The 18,385-nt window shown below is 35.0% G+C and overlaps 1 protein-coding gene across 1 annotated transcript in view; it reads right to left on the minus strand.

The window, feature by feature from the left end:
- LOC136034353 (all trans-polyprenyl-diphosphate synthase PDSS1-like) overlaps positions 1–18,385 on the minus strand; it is a 51,275-nt gene that overhangs the window by 29,301 nt on the left and 3,589 nt on the right. Inside the window, exons 2-3 of the mRNA XM_065715485.1 lie at positions 9,572–9,721; positions 4,114–4,247 (exon numbers count right to left, since the gene is read on the minus strand). Coding sequence (XP_065571557.1) covers positions 4,114–4,247; positions 9,572–9,721 — 284 coding nt within the window. The remainder of the gene's footprint in view (positions 1–4,113; positions 4,248–9,571; positions 9,722–18,385) is intronic.

Raw genomic sequence — 18,385 nt, forward strand, 5'->3', positions numbered from 1 at the left:
CTCTGATGCCCCCTCCTAAGGATTACACTTATGTGCCTCTATACACCGCATTCATTTCTTAACATTTATAGTTTATAATAGTCACTTCTAAAAACCTAAAAAAAGAGAGTACTCCACATACTCAACACAAGTACATGATCTGTCAAAAGCTCGGTACTTATAGGTTCACATTCCTTAAAATATTTAAAAAGAAGGGACTAATTACTATTTAGTCCCTGAGACTTTAACTGTTCCACTAGAATTTCGAATATACGTTTTACTTGTTACATACTGATATCTAACTACTGCCAATCCAATCTTAAATACATTAATAAATCTTGATTCCAAAATGAATTCAATTTATAAACTCTATTAAAAGGTACGCTGAATTAGAAATATATTTTCTTACAGAAAAGAAGGGACTAAAGATTTATACCTAGCGGTATAAATACTTTATATACCTTTAGGTTTATAGGTGCTCTATTTTGGCCAATCCTCCTTATAAAACCTATGGTTCCAATTCAGTTCTCATAAAAGTTTTTTATTTACCACAGAATAAAGTTTCTACAAACAATCTGAGGCTTTTTTAAGCTTAACGGTAAGTAATTGCAGATAGTCATTAGGCTTCATTGAAAGATGGCAAGTTTTACGTGTGGTGTAGTAAGTAGATACTGTTTTTTTTTCTCGGCTGATGAATTGTACTGAAAGTTTTTTGCGAGAGGAGGTACACTATTTGTTCTTTGGTCCTTACAAGTAGTATGCCTGTGCTTTTTTTTTATTCCTGTCGTCGGTAGTTTACTGTAGTGACGAAATATTTGAAATCCAAATTTTTAGACATAATACAAAGGCAGGTGCTTTTTGCACTATATATATATATATATATATATATATATATATATATATATATATATATATATATATATATATATATATATATATATATATATATATATATATATATATATATACCACATGAGAAGTACGTTACATGGAAATTACAAGAAACTACTGTTTAGTCACAATCAACCATGTCTATTAAGTGTAAAAGTCACCCTATCAATTCATACCTTGCGGTTTAATAAGTGCTCTATTTTAGCCAATCCTCCTTACAAAACCTATGGTTCCAATTAAATTCTCACAAAAAATTTTTACTTACCACAGAATGAAGTTATACCAATAATTTGAGAATTTTCTGAATTTGAAAGTAAAAAAAAATACTACTTTTAACAGTTCTCTTTACAAGCCCCATTTATCAGCAACAGACTTATACATCAACAACATTTATCAACAACATTATATATTAGCAAACAACTCAGACAATTTATTACTGAAAGCACTCTTTCTTCAGCTTTTGCCTGAAATTAAAGATGGGAGTAAGGAAAATTTTAGAATAGCCTGTCATAAACTAGCATAAGTTAGTGATAATGAATGAAGGTATGCAAAGGCACATTCTGATAGGTTATCTTAAAAAGATAATAAAGAATTCATAAGATGACATTTTAACTTATTTCTCTAATGGTATTTCTTTAAATAGCCTTAAATTATCAAGGACAGTGAAAATGCAATCTGTCTAAGGTGGTTAAGTGGAAACTTACATAGCAATAAAATTATCTAAAATTATATATACATATATATTAAAAAGTAGGAAAGATCAGGATAGTTTTGAATAAAAGAAGGACCCTTACTTGCAGTTATGAAGTTTTAGCTAAAAGCGGGCAGCAAATCGACGCCTGGAAGCGGAATTGACGTAAGTGGAGAACACAAAATTTCGAGAAAAACGCGGTTGAATGTTTGCATCCTTGCAGATCAGAAATGGTTGAAATAAAACACGCAAAAAACTTACATGCTGAAAATCATGACATTAAAGAAGGACGGTGAGAATTTCCAAGCAAAATATCAAATAGTTTCAGCACAATAAATTGCCAGAATACTGTTACGTCAATTGGGTTTTAACAGTGGGTCAACTTGTCAGATACGTGGAAACCGGTTGGAGCATGTTAAACACCAGACATGCAACTTACGGTAAAACTGACCTGTAAGGTGTGAATACAAACTGAGGTGTGAATATAACTCTTAAAGAAATTCACATATAATATAGTGACAAATGAATGTTAAGAAACAGGCACAGTTAAATGTCATAATTATGCCTTTCGTTTTTTGCCTGCCTTGATGTGTGAATTTTCTCTTCGGGACAGCTCTCAACTCTAGCGTTCGTAGAACTGGGCAGTTTACTCAAAACATCTTTGGCAGTTCCACGGCCCTTACTTGAAGCAAGCCCTGGCAAGTTCTTTTTGAAGAATTCTCGGTAGTAATTTACATCGACAACCGGCATGAATAACATGAGAGGCACTATATCTTTTATCTTGTCTTCTGGCTAATTCAAAACCTAAATGACAGGCTTTGGAACCTCAAGATTCTCAACTACCCTTACCTCTGAGATGCCTTTCCCCTTCACTACCTGAAAGGTTATCTCTGGTGCAAATTTGGACAACTTTACAATTATCATCTGCAAAACACTACCATGCTCTTTTACAGAAATTCTGGCGGAAATCAAGCCATTTGACCTTTGAAAAAGGCACTGGTAAATATGTTTTATAGGTTATCAAGCATGCCTGAAAATTCAGAAAATATTATGAATGTAACTGAATGATCACTTATGGATTTTGACGCTTTACTTTGATCAATTTTTTGACTAGGTCTAATGACGGGTACACTTCCTGATTCTTAAGTGCCCTCTCAAAAACACCGTGTGTAGGGTCTACTTCTTGAATAAGAGAGTGTCCTGGCTCATAATATTTCATAATAATTCTCTAATCTGTGGATTTTTGAACAAGATGTTCTGGATGTTGTAGCTGTTGATGAAGTTTCTATTTTGCGGAACATATGAAACTGACCATGTAATTAACTTCCTAATATTGCATTGTTTGTTTAAGTTTTCTAAATCTTTTCTTCTAAAAGTACAGGCGAATGAGTAGATACATCAAAAAGTCCTCTGTTAAAAGCGCATATGTGATACGCCAATTACGCTTCCAACAGAATGAAAATAACGAAAGTTAAGTCAAAACGGTTTTGACTCGTACCATTGCATGGGAGTGTGATACACTAAAATGGAGTCCAGATTAAAAAAGAACACAAAATTTCACACTAGATGGGACTGATAACTCAATTTCGCTTAGAAGTGCCTATTACGCCAATTCCAGGCGACGAAATGTAAAAAAAAGAAACGGAGGTGAAAATCAGCAAAGAAATGGCTAAAATATATGTCACCAAACAACTTAAGGGCGTATAGCTTTCCTTTGAAAGTGTTGTCGTTGTTGGAAGTCAGCAAATTGTCAATGTTGAAATTTTTACGGACAAAGAGCGTTGGCAAAATATAGCCAACTAGCTTGGCTTATTCGTTTTCACAGTTAAACGCAGCAACACTAACAGAAATATGGTACTGCCCAAAAAACCCTCATAATTTTGAAGTGACCAAATCTTGAAAAAGCGTGTTTTTCAGGAAGGAATAGACATCAGGTGCATTCAGAGGACAAAAAAAAGTTTTATTATTATGTCATGGCACTAAACAGGAGATGACATAGCTGCTAGCTAGGACAAAACCTACAGTCAGAAAGGTGAAAGAATCTGTGATGCAAGTCCATATGTCTCTTATCATAAGAACACAATAGAAGTATCAATGCTGTGAACCGAATGAATAGACCTAAGATGGGTCCAGGGGGATAAATGTTTTTATCTTGATGTCCTTGGTGCTTCAAGTGATGACACTAAAAAATACATAAAATATAGTGCAAATTTAACATTGTGAAGTTTTTCAGGTAGGCCTTTTTGGGCCATTTTTATTTTTCAAAAAGAGAATTAAGGCCAAATTTCTTGAAATAATCATTTGTGTTATACTCATCTTTTTGTATTCATTTTATATCAGAAGTAACTTATATTCCGGACAGTTTTTAAAACCTCCCACTGGATGAATAATAACATATACGGGTATACTAAATTCATAATGGAAAATATTACAAAGAATGTTGATTATTTTTCTGAAGTTAAGCAAAGAGGCTTGGTACCTTACTTTCTTGGACTGTAGTCACCAAAAGGGTAGAAACCCATGCAGAAAGTAGATAAGTAAATATGGAATACCTGTTAATTATTCCTAAATGTTGATTAATAGCCTTTGCAGTCATAAGCGCTATGGCTGGACGGATCGCTTTTCCTTTTCCATCAAAATAGTACTTTGCTAGTTCTGTAAGCTCTTTATTCCTACTCTGCAACTCCTGAAAAAAAAAGCCTCGCAAAATAGAAAAAGATCACATTTCACTGAAAAAAATCACTTTAAGCATGGTGGCCCCTCCCTGATTTGTTTGTTGACACTGCTCTTCAATGGTTTCCTTAACCACTGCTATGTCCCAGATTCCCTTACTGAGGTTTGCCTGGTTCCTATTCCGAAGTCGAATATGGCATCGTTAAGCAATTACGGACCGATTGCTCTAGCGGCTGTCATCTCAAAAATTTTTGAAAAATGTCTATATTCTTTGATATCACTCCAGATTGATTCATCGCATTATCAATTTGGGTTCAAAGAAGGATCTTCGACAGAGTTCTGTGTGTTTATCCTTAAATCTGTAGTGTAGTACTTTTGGCTTTTTTTCCAGTCCTGTGTTTGCATGCTTTGTTGATGCAAAGGCGGCTTTTGACCGAGTGAACCTTGAGAAGCTCCTTGACAAAATAGACACTAAAGGAGTTGACCGTCATATCATTGGAACTCTTCAATACTAGTTTGGAGTGCAGCGTATCAAAATCAAATGGAGTGGTTATTTCAGTGACTCTTTCCCTGTTTTGAAAGGTGTGCGGCAAGGTGGGGTCCTCTCGCCGTTGCTGTATAACCTTTATGTGGATGATCTTAACCTGCGTTTGGCAGAAACTGGGGTTGGATGTTTCATTGATGGTGTTTGCTTCAATAAACTGAGTTATACTGATGACCTGGTTATTTTAGCTCCTACAGTGGCAGCACTTAACCATTTACTTTCAATATGTGATGGGTTTGCGTCAGCCAATGATATCGTGTTCAACACAGCTAAGACCCAGTGTATGGCGTTTATTCCCCGGGGAACTTCTTTGAAACATATCCCTATGGCTTGGCTCGCTGTGCTGTAGGGCAAACTCACTCATTCGTAAGTTCGGGAGTTGCGACCCTTCTGTAAGATGCTTTCTTTTCAGAGCTTACTGCACTCCGTTGTACGGTCTAGCTTTTGTACAATCTCTGTCTGTTAAGTATGAGAATTCTCTTCGGGTTCTTTATAACAACTCTTTCCGGTGGCTTCTTAATCTTCCTTTGAATGGTAATGCATCTGGAATGTCTGGGTGGTGGCCTCCCATCTTTTCCTGAGCTGCGTAGAAAATCTTCGCTTTCTATCCAGACAAGGATACTTGCTTCGGATAATCCCCTTATTTTGGTGCTTCCTGAGCCGCTTTTTCGCCTCTCTCTGCCACTTTGGCTGAGTTGGTCAAGTGTGATTTACACACAACAATTTTGACATGTTTAAATGTGCCATTGTTATTTGAATGAATTGTTTTGTTTTATTTTTTTGTTGCTGATTGCTTTTTGTGTGTTATTGATTTATCTGTTTTTGTTCTATTTTTTTTTTCTTCGTTTTTTCATTTTTTTGTAAGTGGCCCTAGTTGGTCTTAAGTTTAATAAAATAATATAATATAATTATGTGACAAAAATAATGATTTAATTCAATTAATTTGCACTTATAACACATCTTCATAATTCAATTATAGTATTCCTTAACCTTATGCTTACGATTCATGAAAATGTAGAAGGGGGTAAGTATTTTGGTCAAACCTTGTTTAACGAAGATACGGTACTTGTATGATAAACCCACTACCGCTCAAGTTTTTCATTCATAGACGCATTATAGAACGGGCTTTTTTCGCTAGTTTTTTCAGCTTTGCGTGAGAGAAGACAATGAGAAGTGACAGAATAGATGGAAAATATATAATTTGGGCTACATATTTGTACATAGGGGGGGTGTTTGGACAGTATGAAGTTAGAAAGCAATTCTTACTACACAATATGCAAAATGATTGTACCTAACACATTGTACCTAAAGAGTAGACCCCATATACCTTACCCCCACCCCCTTAATTTGCAAATATATAGCCCAAATTTGTTTCTCAAGTATTATATTTTTATCTTACTATGGTATATTTCATTAGGATTGAACGACATAGAAACATATTAGAAGAATATTAGGGAGGGGGTATATCATAGAAGTACCAAAGATACAAATAAAAAAGGTACTTCTCAAAATCTAGGAGGGGGGACATCATAGTCTTTCACATTTTTTTCATTCAAATATCCCAGAAAGCTATTTTTCAAAAAAAGGAAAGAATGCACTTGCACCCACCCTTTAATTGGCAGCTATGTCAAGAAAGCACTTCTTAAAAGTTAATTGTTTTTAATATTAAATTTTAGAGCAGTAAAAAAAACGAAAAGTTGAATTCCACTCAATTGGTTATCATGTATAAAAGTTTTAGCCAGTACAACAACAGAATTTTTTAAATCACAAGATTTTATGAGTAAACTGTGTCTCAATAAGTCTACATTTTGAATAGTAAATCCAAACCTCAGCATACATGATTTCGATTTGAATGTTATTGAAATTTAACCTGTTCATCATTAATCTCTAAATTATATTATTAATTTATAAACCATGTAAAACCTAAATTAGGAATCAATTCTTTGGATAATTTACTAGTAGCCCACAAATTGCTAATTTTAAGGAAAGGAAAGGGATTGTAAACCTAAGAAATGTACAAAACGCAACACAATGGCGAATAACAACCAATTTCTCTAGTTAAGGGGGGACGCCCAGTTATAATAATTCCTATTTGCAAAGGTTTCTATAACACTATACTGCTTAATGTACAAAATAGAAAAATAAAAACTCATTAGATTACAAAGACGCCTGAAACCAAAAAAAAAAACCAATACAAAGCTGCATCAGTTTCAGGTACCTCAAGGGTCACTTCCCCCTCCCCTGAGCACCTTGCAAAGGGCAAATATGAGTTTAGAATTACTAGACAAGGCTTCATCCATTGCCATATCGAAAGGAATAATATACCTACTCTAATTAATTAAAAAACATCCTCAATTGATTGTTTTGATTTGCCTTCACTCAAATTCTTTCTATAGCCCCAGATCTTACAAATATCACGTTCTTTGGTGACCTTATTTCTTGTAACAAAGAATAAGCTTATTGACATATAACTTTTCTTAGGTTTTCACTAGCCAAAATGACCAGTTTGTGGCCCTATTGGCTAGCAAAAAGTCAGCTTTGCTTGGTTTTGTCACTTTTCTCCACTTAATACAGCTAGTAGTTCAAGTGTTCAACCCTAGCTTTGATTGGAGAGTCAAGACTTGGGATTTGAGCTTTCGCATATGGGATGTAACTTTGCTTGGAGAGGCTCTAGCCTTTGGTTTTTCTGCTGAAGAATGAAAGTACACAAGTGAAAAAAGCTTCAATGGTCGGGGGGGGGATAGTGAAAAAGGAGAAGAAAATTAATTTTTTGAGGTGTTCAGTGACAAGTAAAATCAAACATTATGGTAACTTTTAGTGTAGGCACAAATTAGTCAATAAAATTGGGGTGTGACAATGCTAAGCAGGAAAGGTAGAATTGTCTAAGCTATAAAAACAGACTCAGAACCAATATTTGTCAAGGTGAACATAGCTTGACATGGTTAAATTACTTTCCTCTCTTTCAGGATAGTAAGGTCTGTAGATAATGCCTTACAAGACTGAACAAGGAATGTAACCTCTTTGCATAAAATCCCGAGAATGTTAATTTTACTGCATAGATCTTTCAAAAGACAAAGATGACAGGCTGGACAGGCATAGTCCCATAGCAACCTCACGAGGGATGGGTAAGTATATGCCTGGAAGGAATTTATCCTGGAAAGAATGATTCAGTACCAATATTTGTCAAGGTGAACATGGCATGATAGGGTTAAATTATTTTCCTCACTTTCAGAATAGTAAGATCTGCAGATGAGGCCTTTTAAGACGGAATAAAGACTGTTACCTCTTTGTATAAAATCCAGAGAATATTAATTTTACTGCATAGACCTTTCAAAAGACAGAGATGCTAGACTGGAAAGGCATAGTCCCACAGCAACCTTATGAGGGATGTGTAAGCATATGCCTGGAAAGTATGTATCCTATGACACTTGATCAAAAGCCTGAGTAAAGAGAGAAATAGCTTTCTCTTTCAAATGCCTGACTGGGCATCATTAGTAAAATAGTAACACAAAGGATCTTAATACAGGTTGCAGTCATTTCAGGAGGGTGTAAGAAAAGACAGGAGCTAATTTCAGGAAGTTGGTGGTCAGAAAACATACTTGAGAATTATTCACTTTCATATTAGAGTTTTGACCTCATGACAAATATGGGTAAGGACTTGACAAATGAGGACATGACAAATATGGATAAGACACTTGCTTTTTAATCATCAATAGGAAATCTCAAGGAATGACAGGTCATGCACAGATTATCATATGTGAATGAGCTCATTCCAAGCATTATTACCAATAATGGCGACTAGCAGTAGCTCAAATAGTACTCACTGGAGAGTACCATAATAAACAGGAAAGGGCTCAAATCGTATGTTCTAATATTTTCAAACTTGCAATCTACTACACAATCTCTTTGCTTTCTCAATACTAAGTTGTTTGCTTTTCAGGAACTGCTAAAGCTAATATTTATTGGGCATTTTTAGAAAATTTGTAAATGTATTTTTCAGCCTATCAGTCTCCTTTGTTCCATTTTCTGCAGAGTTGCAGAAAATCCAAGGTCTTTACAGAAATTGGTTCCCATCTTGTAATTTTTATTTTCTAAAGTGCACTAAATCTATCAATTCCCACTCGAACGATCCCGAGTAAAGTTTTTACGATAACTCATTCCATGCGAAGTAACCTGGGTAAAAATAAACAATTTCTTGTTAACCTTATCGCGGCAGTAGGAAACTTAGCTTTAATAAGCCCGACTAGTTGTAGTCGTATTTGTAATAGCCCTATCAGTAGTATTCGTAGTAGTAAACAGTGATCCATCAAGTGAATCACAACAGCGGGGTATCCAAACCCAATTTTAGAGTTTTATCCTCCTCAAATTATACAACTCCTCTAAAGAAAAAACATGAACCTGCATTAAGTTCTACCACTCAGAATCAGTACTTCCTATTTTTTTTTTTGTTTCTTTCATGAATGAGTGGAGCACAATATAAGGGATGGTTGAGAATCTCACATCTTGGATATCGTGGAGTATACAATACTGATATCAAGCTAGGAAAAAAAGAAAAATTTGAGCTTACAAATTTTTTTTTATTGCAGAGTTGCAGAAAATCCAAGGTCTTCATTTACTTTTCTGTCAATGCCTTATTGGGATGGTAACCCAGTCTACATCTTTTTCTGATATTTTATCAGAAAAAGACACGTAGAGATTGTTTTTGACAGTAACATTTAAAAGTAAACATTTCTTGCAAAAAAATAACAAAAAACAAAGAAAATACGACATAATAACGCTAGAAAATCTTGTACCTTGTGTATATTAACTGTGAGATCAACCAAATCACCTTTAACATATTGATATGGATCAGCAACTGAAGTGTTTTTGAGAGGTTCAGAAACTGGTATAGTTCCTCCATAAGATGAATTCAGTCGTACAGGAAGTAGATTTCGAATTGCTACCTTACAAAAAAACATTCAATTAATAGAAAAATTTATACTGACATTAAGGCTTGTTTTATGGTTGCTAGCATTAGTAGTAAGGAAGGGGGATGTGGTGAAGATGTAAAAAGTAAAGCTGTTAAAGCATTCGTATCCAGAGTTTAACTAAATCAAATGCGCAAATTTGTTTACCTTCATTAAATAGCTTCTAAAACATACTGGGTGTATATGGTGTAAAAAGAAAGACGAAATAAATACAAAAACAAAAAGACAACCATCAGACTGGTAGCCACAAGGCTGATGAAATTGGAAAAAATGCTCTAAATATTGACCAGTGGGAGACTAATTCCCATTAGAGACACATGTGCTGGAGATTATCAGAGGTAATTAGTAAGTAAGTAAAATATTTATTACCCGTATTTTTTTCACATGGAACAAAACGGAGAACAAGGAAAAAAATTAAAGAAAAGAAAAACGAGAGGAAAAACGGAGAGAAATTTAAAACACAACATGGAAAAATACACAATCAAGAACTGTAGAAATGTTTTAGCCAAGAGTGGTTCCATTTTGCCTGGAAATCAGAAATCAACCGGTTTACCGCGACACTGGGGTCTGCAATCCTGTGTTTATCTATCATATAAGTATTTCTCGTCCACAAGGGGCATCGCAGCAGGAACTTCGCGAACCTGAAATAAAGGGACTGGTGCTTGCGTTTTTGGGTATCAGTTAATAAATTCCAAAATGGCGCGATATAGAATATGCGGCAGTGCGACAGCGTTATAAATATTCGCGAGATACTTTCGGCATAAGAGGAGTCTGCTGGCGACAACAGACCCATACGCGGTGCAGAGTTTTTTTTTGCGAAGTGTTTGACGAGCAGTAGACGAGTTTCGTTAAGGTTACAGCCTATGGGCAGACCAAGATACACGACGTGAGATGAAACGGTAATTGACTCGTTACCCAGAAGGAGGTATTCAGTCTGAGAAGAACTATCGTTGAAAAAAAGAACTGCAGATTTAGAAGTATTGAAAGCGAGGCCAATTCTTCGGTATTCATCACGTAGGATCAAGAAATGTTACCTGCATGTCATTGTACATGGTTTTCTTAACACATGTCAAGAGAACTACATTTCTTGCAAAGAAAATGTTAGTTTTTAGTGAAAACCTGAGGACTAATAAGCAATGATTTCTATTAACAGAAATATTATAGTTTTGTAAATACATTTTATCTTGAAATGCACTAAAAAGAAAACAATTGCTTTCTCTGCTACAAGAAAGATTGGAATTTGTAAGACTAAAAATGAGGACATTGGGTCGTGAGGGCAAGAAAACTATTTAAAGACAGCTTTTAATGTAATGACTGCCATACATCCTCAATTTTGGTCTTCAAAAATTAATTCCTTAAGGTGGCTCAAGGTTCCAGATAATCCAACAAATCCAGCAATCAATTTTTACCATTCATAAATCATATTCACAATTCATCTTAACCATGTTCAAACTTTACAACCTGACACCAACAACTACCTCTCCATCAAAACAAGGCATAGTAGCCTCTCATAACTATACTAACCATAGTAACCGTCATGTCCTTTAAATGAGTATTTGATTTTCTTTAAATATTTTCTCTTTGCTTTAAAGTTGTTTGGTACGGGGGAGGACTATGCGCCCATTATCATGTACTATCATCGGAAATCAATGTATATTAAAACATTAAATTTCAATCAGAGTCGGAAAATAGATAGTATATATTGCAATATCTCATCTTATAGCCAAATAGACAGAGTTAGACAAAACCTTCTTACTATCTTACTCTACAATATTTTCAGATTAAGACTTAAAAAAGTAATCACACATGTAATTCTTAAGAAAGACTCTTTTCGGATCTAGAATCTGGAGACCCAAAGGAAAACCTTAAGTTGTAAATCCTCATTAAATTCAGGAGTTAAGCCAGGATTTTTGACTGTGTCTTAAAAACTGTAAATCTTAGAGGAAAACATTCTTTTGCACCAATCAATAAAGAAATCAGTATCCCAATTTAATCAGGTTTACCGAGATATCCCCCAAAACCACGGAAAAAACCTGGTCAACTATCTTTCGTTAGCAGAATTGCCGGACCATGGAATGGTTTGCCTTTGGAGGTTGTCGAGGCAGAGAGTGTTCGAATTTTTAAGAGTGCATTAGTAAATACGCCTTTTTATTTAGACGCTTTTGTTGTGTAGTTTCGTGTTATTTAGAAGTTTTTGCTGTTTAGTTTGTTGTTGCCAATTTACTTTAGATTAGTATTATGATTTTGTGTTTTTGTATTTTTGCGACAAGCATGGTTGCTTACCGCTATTCGTAATAATAAATAAATATCAATATGTATCTAGCAGCAGTTAAGTATGAAGGGACAACAAGTCTTTTAAGGACTCAAGGCCTAATCATTAATAGTTGTTATTGTCTGAAAAAATTGTATTTTTATTAAGCCATTCCATTATTTTTGCAATTTGTATTCGCGGGACCTTGGGTCTTGGTGCCTTGTATCATGCTACAAAGGAGCTTATATGCAAAAATTTGCAACATGAGACAGTAAAAAAAATGATGCATCCACAGTTAGGGAAATATTATTGTATATGAAACTAAATAATAAAGCACTATAACTACCTTATGACTTATGCTAAGCCTGAAAAAAAAAACTTGCTGCACAGGTACTGATCTCCTGATTCAACGCCTTTGGCCAGGGGTACAATGCGTGGTTGGGGGAAAATTGTCCAATGCTTCCTGCGTCCCCCCTCCCCAGATTTCTCCATGTACCCATTTGGAGCTGGTTGACTCTGGCTGAGCTTACAGTCACACCATTGACCCCTGTTCCAAACCAAACAACCAATGACACCAGACTTGAACCCCTGCCCTCAGGATTTCAAGTCTGGAGCACTGACCACTTGACTAGGACAGGATTCAAGTCTGGATGCTAGGCGTGCTAATTTTTGTTAACCAAGATTTTGCTCAGCATCTATATGCACAAATAACATGACTGACTGTACTTTACTACCAAAATTGCTATAGATATGAGCAAATCAATTTTTTTCCTGATAATCTTATTTAATTTTATTCTTGAACCAAAAGTTTATAACTCTAAAAAATAGAAACCCTTTCCTTTTGTTGCTGATTGTAAATCAATAAATCACCAGGGGGACCTTTAGGGGGAGCTCCTCCCTCCCCCTAAAGGTCCTCAGAAAGGACCTTTGTTGTGCAGAGCCTGATAAAAGGCACTATTTTTTAGCATAAAGTGAAGCTTCTGGAACGGTTTTGTTGGGCAAAGCCCGCCGAAACTTACGACTTCATGTGCACAAAGTTGATAGATACCTAGTGGCCTCCTAAAAAATGAATAATCGACTTGGTATTATGTTGGCCCAATGTAACGTCATAAAAGACTTCCATCAGCAAAGAACAACAAAATTTACAGCTTCATCTGCGGAAAGTCGACAGAAACCAATTGCCCTACTAGAAAACAACTTATTTAGCCAAGCCCTACAAAACTTGGCACTTTTTGGTCCAATCTAATGTCATTAAAGACTTCCATTGGGCGAAGGACTACGAAATCTACTGTTTCATCTGCACAAAGCCTATAAAAACTTAATATTTTGTTGGTCCATTACTATGTCATAAAAGACTTTTATTGGGCAAAGATGACGAAATTGACTGCTCCATCTGCACAAAGTTAACCAAAACCAATTGGCTGCTTATAAAACCACTTGTCACGCATAGCTTTATAAAACTTGATATTTTTGAATATGTTGGTTAGCCAAGACAATTCCATTGGCTCTACTGAGAAAAAACTTATTGGGAACTACTGTTGGTTCTTTCCAAAATACTGGAAACAGCTCGCTTTTTACTAATACATAAGCCCATAGAATTGCAAGATTATACAAAGCTTATTTAGAACTATACCTCTTTCTCTTATTCTCAAAAGCCCTTTAACAAATGTATGTGGGTATGAAGAATCAAAATTGAAAGAGAAAGAAACAATTTTTAATGCTAGATTCGAAAATGTTGCTGCTTTGCACCATCATACTTATTTGAAGACTTTATTTAACCAAAAAATAAAAACAAGAGCTAAGAGCTCATATGGCACTTGTGACAAGGCCAGAAGAGCCAAGCGCTCATATGGTACGAGCTCTAGCAAAATTCTAAGAATTAAGAGATTGATTTAAAAGGAAAATCAGATGCTTAATGCCTGTCGAGATTTAAAATAAAAGCTCTGAGTCACAAGGTCCTTCTAAACATCAATATTCATTAAGATCTGATCACTCACTCGTAAGTTATAAAAACCTCATTTTTTCTAATTTTTCCTCCCCTTCAGCCCCCCAAATGATCAAATCGGGGAAAAAGACTTTATCAAGTCAATTTGTGCAGCTCCCTGACACACCTACCAATTTTCATCGTCCTAGCACGTCCAGAAGCACCAAACTCGTCAAACCACTGAGCCGCACCCCCAAATTCCCCCAAAGAAAGTGAGTCCAGTACGGTTACGTCAATCACGTATCTATGACATTTGATTATTCTACCCACCAAGTTTCATCCTGATTTCCCCACTCTAAGCGTTTTCCAAGATTTCCGGTTTCCCCCTCCAACTCCCCCCAATGTCAACAGATATGGTCGAAATTTCAAATAGGAGCTCTGAAACATGAATTCCTTCTAAATACTAAATTTCATTAAGATCCAGTCATGCATTCTTAAGTTAAAAATCCCTCAATTTTTCTTATTTTTCCAAATTAACACCCCCCCAGCTTCCCAAAAGAGAACAGATCCGTTCCAATTATGTCAATCACGTATCTATAACTTGTGCTTATTCTTCCCATGAAGTTTCATCCCGATCTCTCCACTCTAAGCGTTTCCCAAGACTTCTAGTTTCCAATATTTCTGTTTCCCCCCTCCAACCCCCTATGTCCCCGGATCGGATTCGAAATGAAGATGGAGCATCTAAGACATAAGATCTTTTTATATATCAAGTTTTATTAAGATCCATCACCCATTTATAAGATAAAGATACCTCAATTTTCATGTTTTCAAAGAATTCCGGTTTCCCCCTCCAGCTCCTCCCAATGTCACCGAATCTGGTCAGGATTTAAAATGAGAGCTCTAAAGCACAAGATCCTTCTAAATATCAAATATCATTAAGCTCTGATCTCTCCTTTGTAAGATAAATACCTCATGTTTTTCTAATTTTTCAGAATTAACCCCCCCCCCATTCCCTCAAATAAAGCGGATCCGTTCCGGTTATGTCAATCACGTATCTAGGACTTCTGCTTATTTTTCCCACCAAGTGTCATCCTAATACCTCTACTCTAAGCATTTTCCATGATTTTAGCCCCCCTCCCCTTAACTCCCCCCAATGTCGCCCGATCCGGTCGGGATTTAAAATAAGAGCTCTGAGACACTATATCCTTCTAAATATTAAATTGAATTAAGATCCGGTCACCCGTTCGTAAGTTAAGAATACCTCATTTTTTTCTAATTTTTCTGATTTAACTGTCCCCCCTCCCCTCCCCCAGATGGTCGAATGGGGGGAAAGGACTATTTGTAATTTAATCTGTTCTGGTTCCTGACACGCCTGCCAAATTTCATCGTCCTAGCTTACCTGGAAGTGCCTAAATTAGTAAAACCAGGACCAAAAGACCAACAGACCAACCAACAGAATTCGTGATTGCTATGTCACTTGATAGATACCAAGTGCCATAAAAAAAAGGCAGGAGGCCAAGTAACCTTGGTTTTACTGCTAGTCCAAAAGAAAATTCTGTATTATGATGTATAATTATTATGTATAATTATGTATATAAATTATTATGTGTAATTATGTAATAAATTATTATGTATAATTCTGTATATGATGGAAGTTTTTGTATTTTCAACAGACAGCAACAGACCCTGTTGGAATAAAGATGACTCTGTCAAACATCACTGAACATGTAAAACAGATGAGAAACCAATGGTCTCAAAATTAGAGGGTCCTCTGACAAAAACATAGCAGTCAAATTTATGGGTACTTTCTCAAAAACAAGAGATTTTGATGATTATTATTTGTAATAATATTTCACCTGAAAAAATTTAAAAAAAAGTTTTTTTTATCATAGTTTTACTGATTTGATGCTAGATTGTTCTAATATCCAAGGAACTGCAGCTTAGCCTTATACTGTATTCAAATTTTTAAGCATTTAACTTGGTTGATCACAACACCCTAATTATTTATCACTTATTAAATTTGAAGTAGACACTCTCTTAGTAAATTTTATAGATGTTTTCTTTTAAATAGATCCTGAGCTGTAAAATACAAAATATTCTCTCTGAACCCCTCCATAATTAGCATCAAATTCCTCAAAGAATCTTGTTAGGAAAATTCTCATATGTAGCATTGATTAATGAAATTGGTAAGATTCCCTCAAAGGTGTCAATATGTAGATGACCTGCTGATCCTTAAAGCATGTCATAGAACTATCAAAAATGATCTCATCAAAATCCTACCCATGCTTTGGACAAAGCTAGGAATTTAGATATGAAAGTAAATTCCAATAAGTCAAATATAATGACAATAAACTTCTAAAAATTCTTGAAATCCACTCCCATTTCCTTAGACCCTATCCTACCCAAAATGCTAGTAAAACATGGTAAACTCCTTGGTGTCATAAACTTCTAATAATCTAAATTAGGACATGTATATTCCAAGAATTCTGGTCTTTCTAGATAAGGGACAGACAAAACTAAAATTCTTTAAAGTGGGTTAAAATTGTAGATTAACTTTTAAATGGCCAAATGTTGATAATGCTTTCACTGTGAACAACAAAGAAATGTTTGCTGGACCATTAAAGCTGAGAAGAAGTAGGCCATTCCAGATAGCCTAGCATTTATAGAGAGACCCATATCACACATTATATTACAGAGAACTAAATCACACAATTACACTCTATATGATAATCTAATTTCATCCCTGTACTTGAGGCATTTTTTTCAGTTGTTTGCTTCCACTATCTGAATAGTGTTTTATATATTTACACACTTAAAAAAAAGTTGAAGAGAAACGAAGAAATAAGTAAAAAGATTAGGCATAGGCCAGTAAATGCCCACATGTATTTTAACACATGTTAAATTGGGTTCCAACATACATTGAAAACAGGTAAGTTCTTTGTTTTGTTGAATTTGTAGGCGAAAACACTCCAATTTATGAAAATTAAATTTTTGTACTCTTTTCTGATAAAACTTTAAACTTGTGGTCAAACAGTTAAGATTTGTAGATGTTTTTCCTACATACTGAAACCTTTTCAAACCAAAAGTCTTGAAATTAAGACTTCTGGAGTAGAAAAATGTTTTCTTACAAAAAATATCAAATTATTGTTACCTTTACACTACTACCAAAGAGTTGAGTATGATACTTGAAAACAGCATAGCATAGCCTATAGAATCTATTGATACCTACTAGGCTGCTTTCTTTTCATTAATATGTCTCCTTTGGAGGAGCCCCTAATCTGGAATAGTTACTATTCATGGCAAATATATCACTGTTCATATTATTGACTTACCAATAAAGTGAACATACTACTCAATGCCTTTTTTTTGCTCTTTACAAATAAAATAATTGCTTCTAGGCCTATTGCAAATTAAAAATTTAAGCATTTTTTGAGCTCTTAAAAATGGCCAATTTTTAATTAAAGTATGAATTATTGGTTGTTTCTGACCAAAAAATACTACATTTTCTCAACCCTGTTTTGTCAGTCATTTCTGACAAAATAGGTCATTACTACATTTTCTCAGTGCCAAAATTATTTATAGTTAGGTTAGGTTTGATTAGCTTAGATCAAGAATTTCTTAAATTTGAATTTGCAATAGCAGTGATTATTAAATTCCAGTAAAATTCTAGTCCATTGACTTCTTGCTATCTTGGAAAGTTGTTGGGCTAGAGAATTGAAACTTTCAGGGATGTGTCTACAGGCTAAAGTATACCCCGGGAACTTATTTTGAGATCCCTAACTATACCCCTTCCCCCCTCCTCTATATAACGCAGTTTTTTGTGCATTACAGCTTATATTTTGGTCAAATTTAATCCTATATTACTATTAAAAGTGTAAATCCTTGCTTACATTAGAAAAATTCAACTTTTCACTGTTTTTTAAGCTACTATATTCCATAATTAGTTCACCGGCATTGAAAAACAATTATCACATTTTATGGTATAGTTCAAAATGGAATGTAGGCATTTAAATGCACCCCCTGTCTGAAACGTCTTATCTTTAAATGGCTTTTCACAGGGGTAATACAGATAAGACTTTGAACTTCTAAGGGGCTTCTCACTCAAAATTAGGATTTGTTGCTACAATTGGGTAAGGTTTATGTTATATGTGTGTCAATAATAATTATTTTGTAAATCATAACAGCATTGAGAAAGTCAATTTCTTCAAGAAGGCCCAATAATGAATCTTAGAAACCTGGAGAGAGGCGAAACAGAAATTTAGTGGGAAAAATAAGCACAAGTCCTAAATACATGATTGACATAACCGTGACAGATATGCTCTCTTTGGGGGAGTTGGGGGGGGGGGTTAATTTGAAAAAATTAGAAAGATGTATTTGTAACTTACAAATGGGTGATCAGATCTTAATGAAGTTTGATATTTAGAAGGATCTTGTGCTTCAGAGCTCTTATTTTAAATCCCAACCA

This window comes from Artemia franciscana, chromosome 13 (assembly GCF_032884065.1).
Source record: "Artemia franciscana chromosome 13, ASM3288406v1, whole genome shotgun sequence".
NCBI lineage: Eukaryota > Metazoa > Arthropoda > Branchiopoda > Anostraca > Artemiidae > Artemia > Artemia franciscana.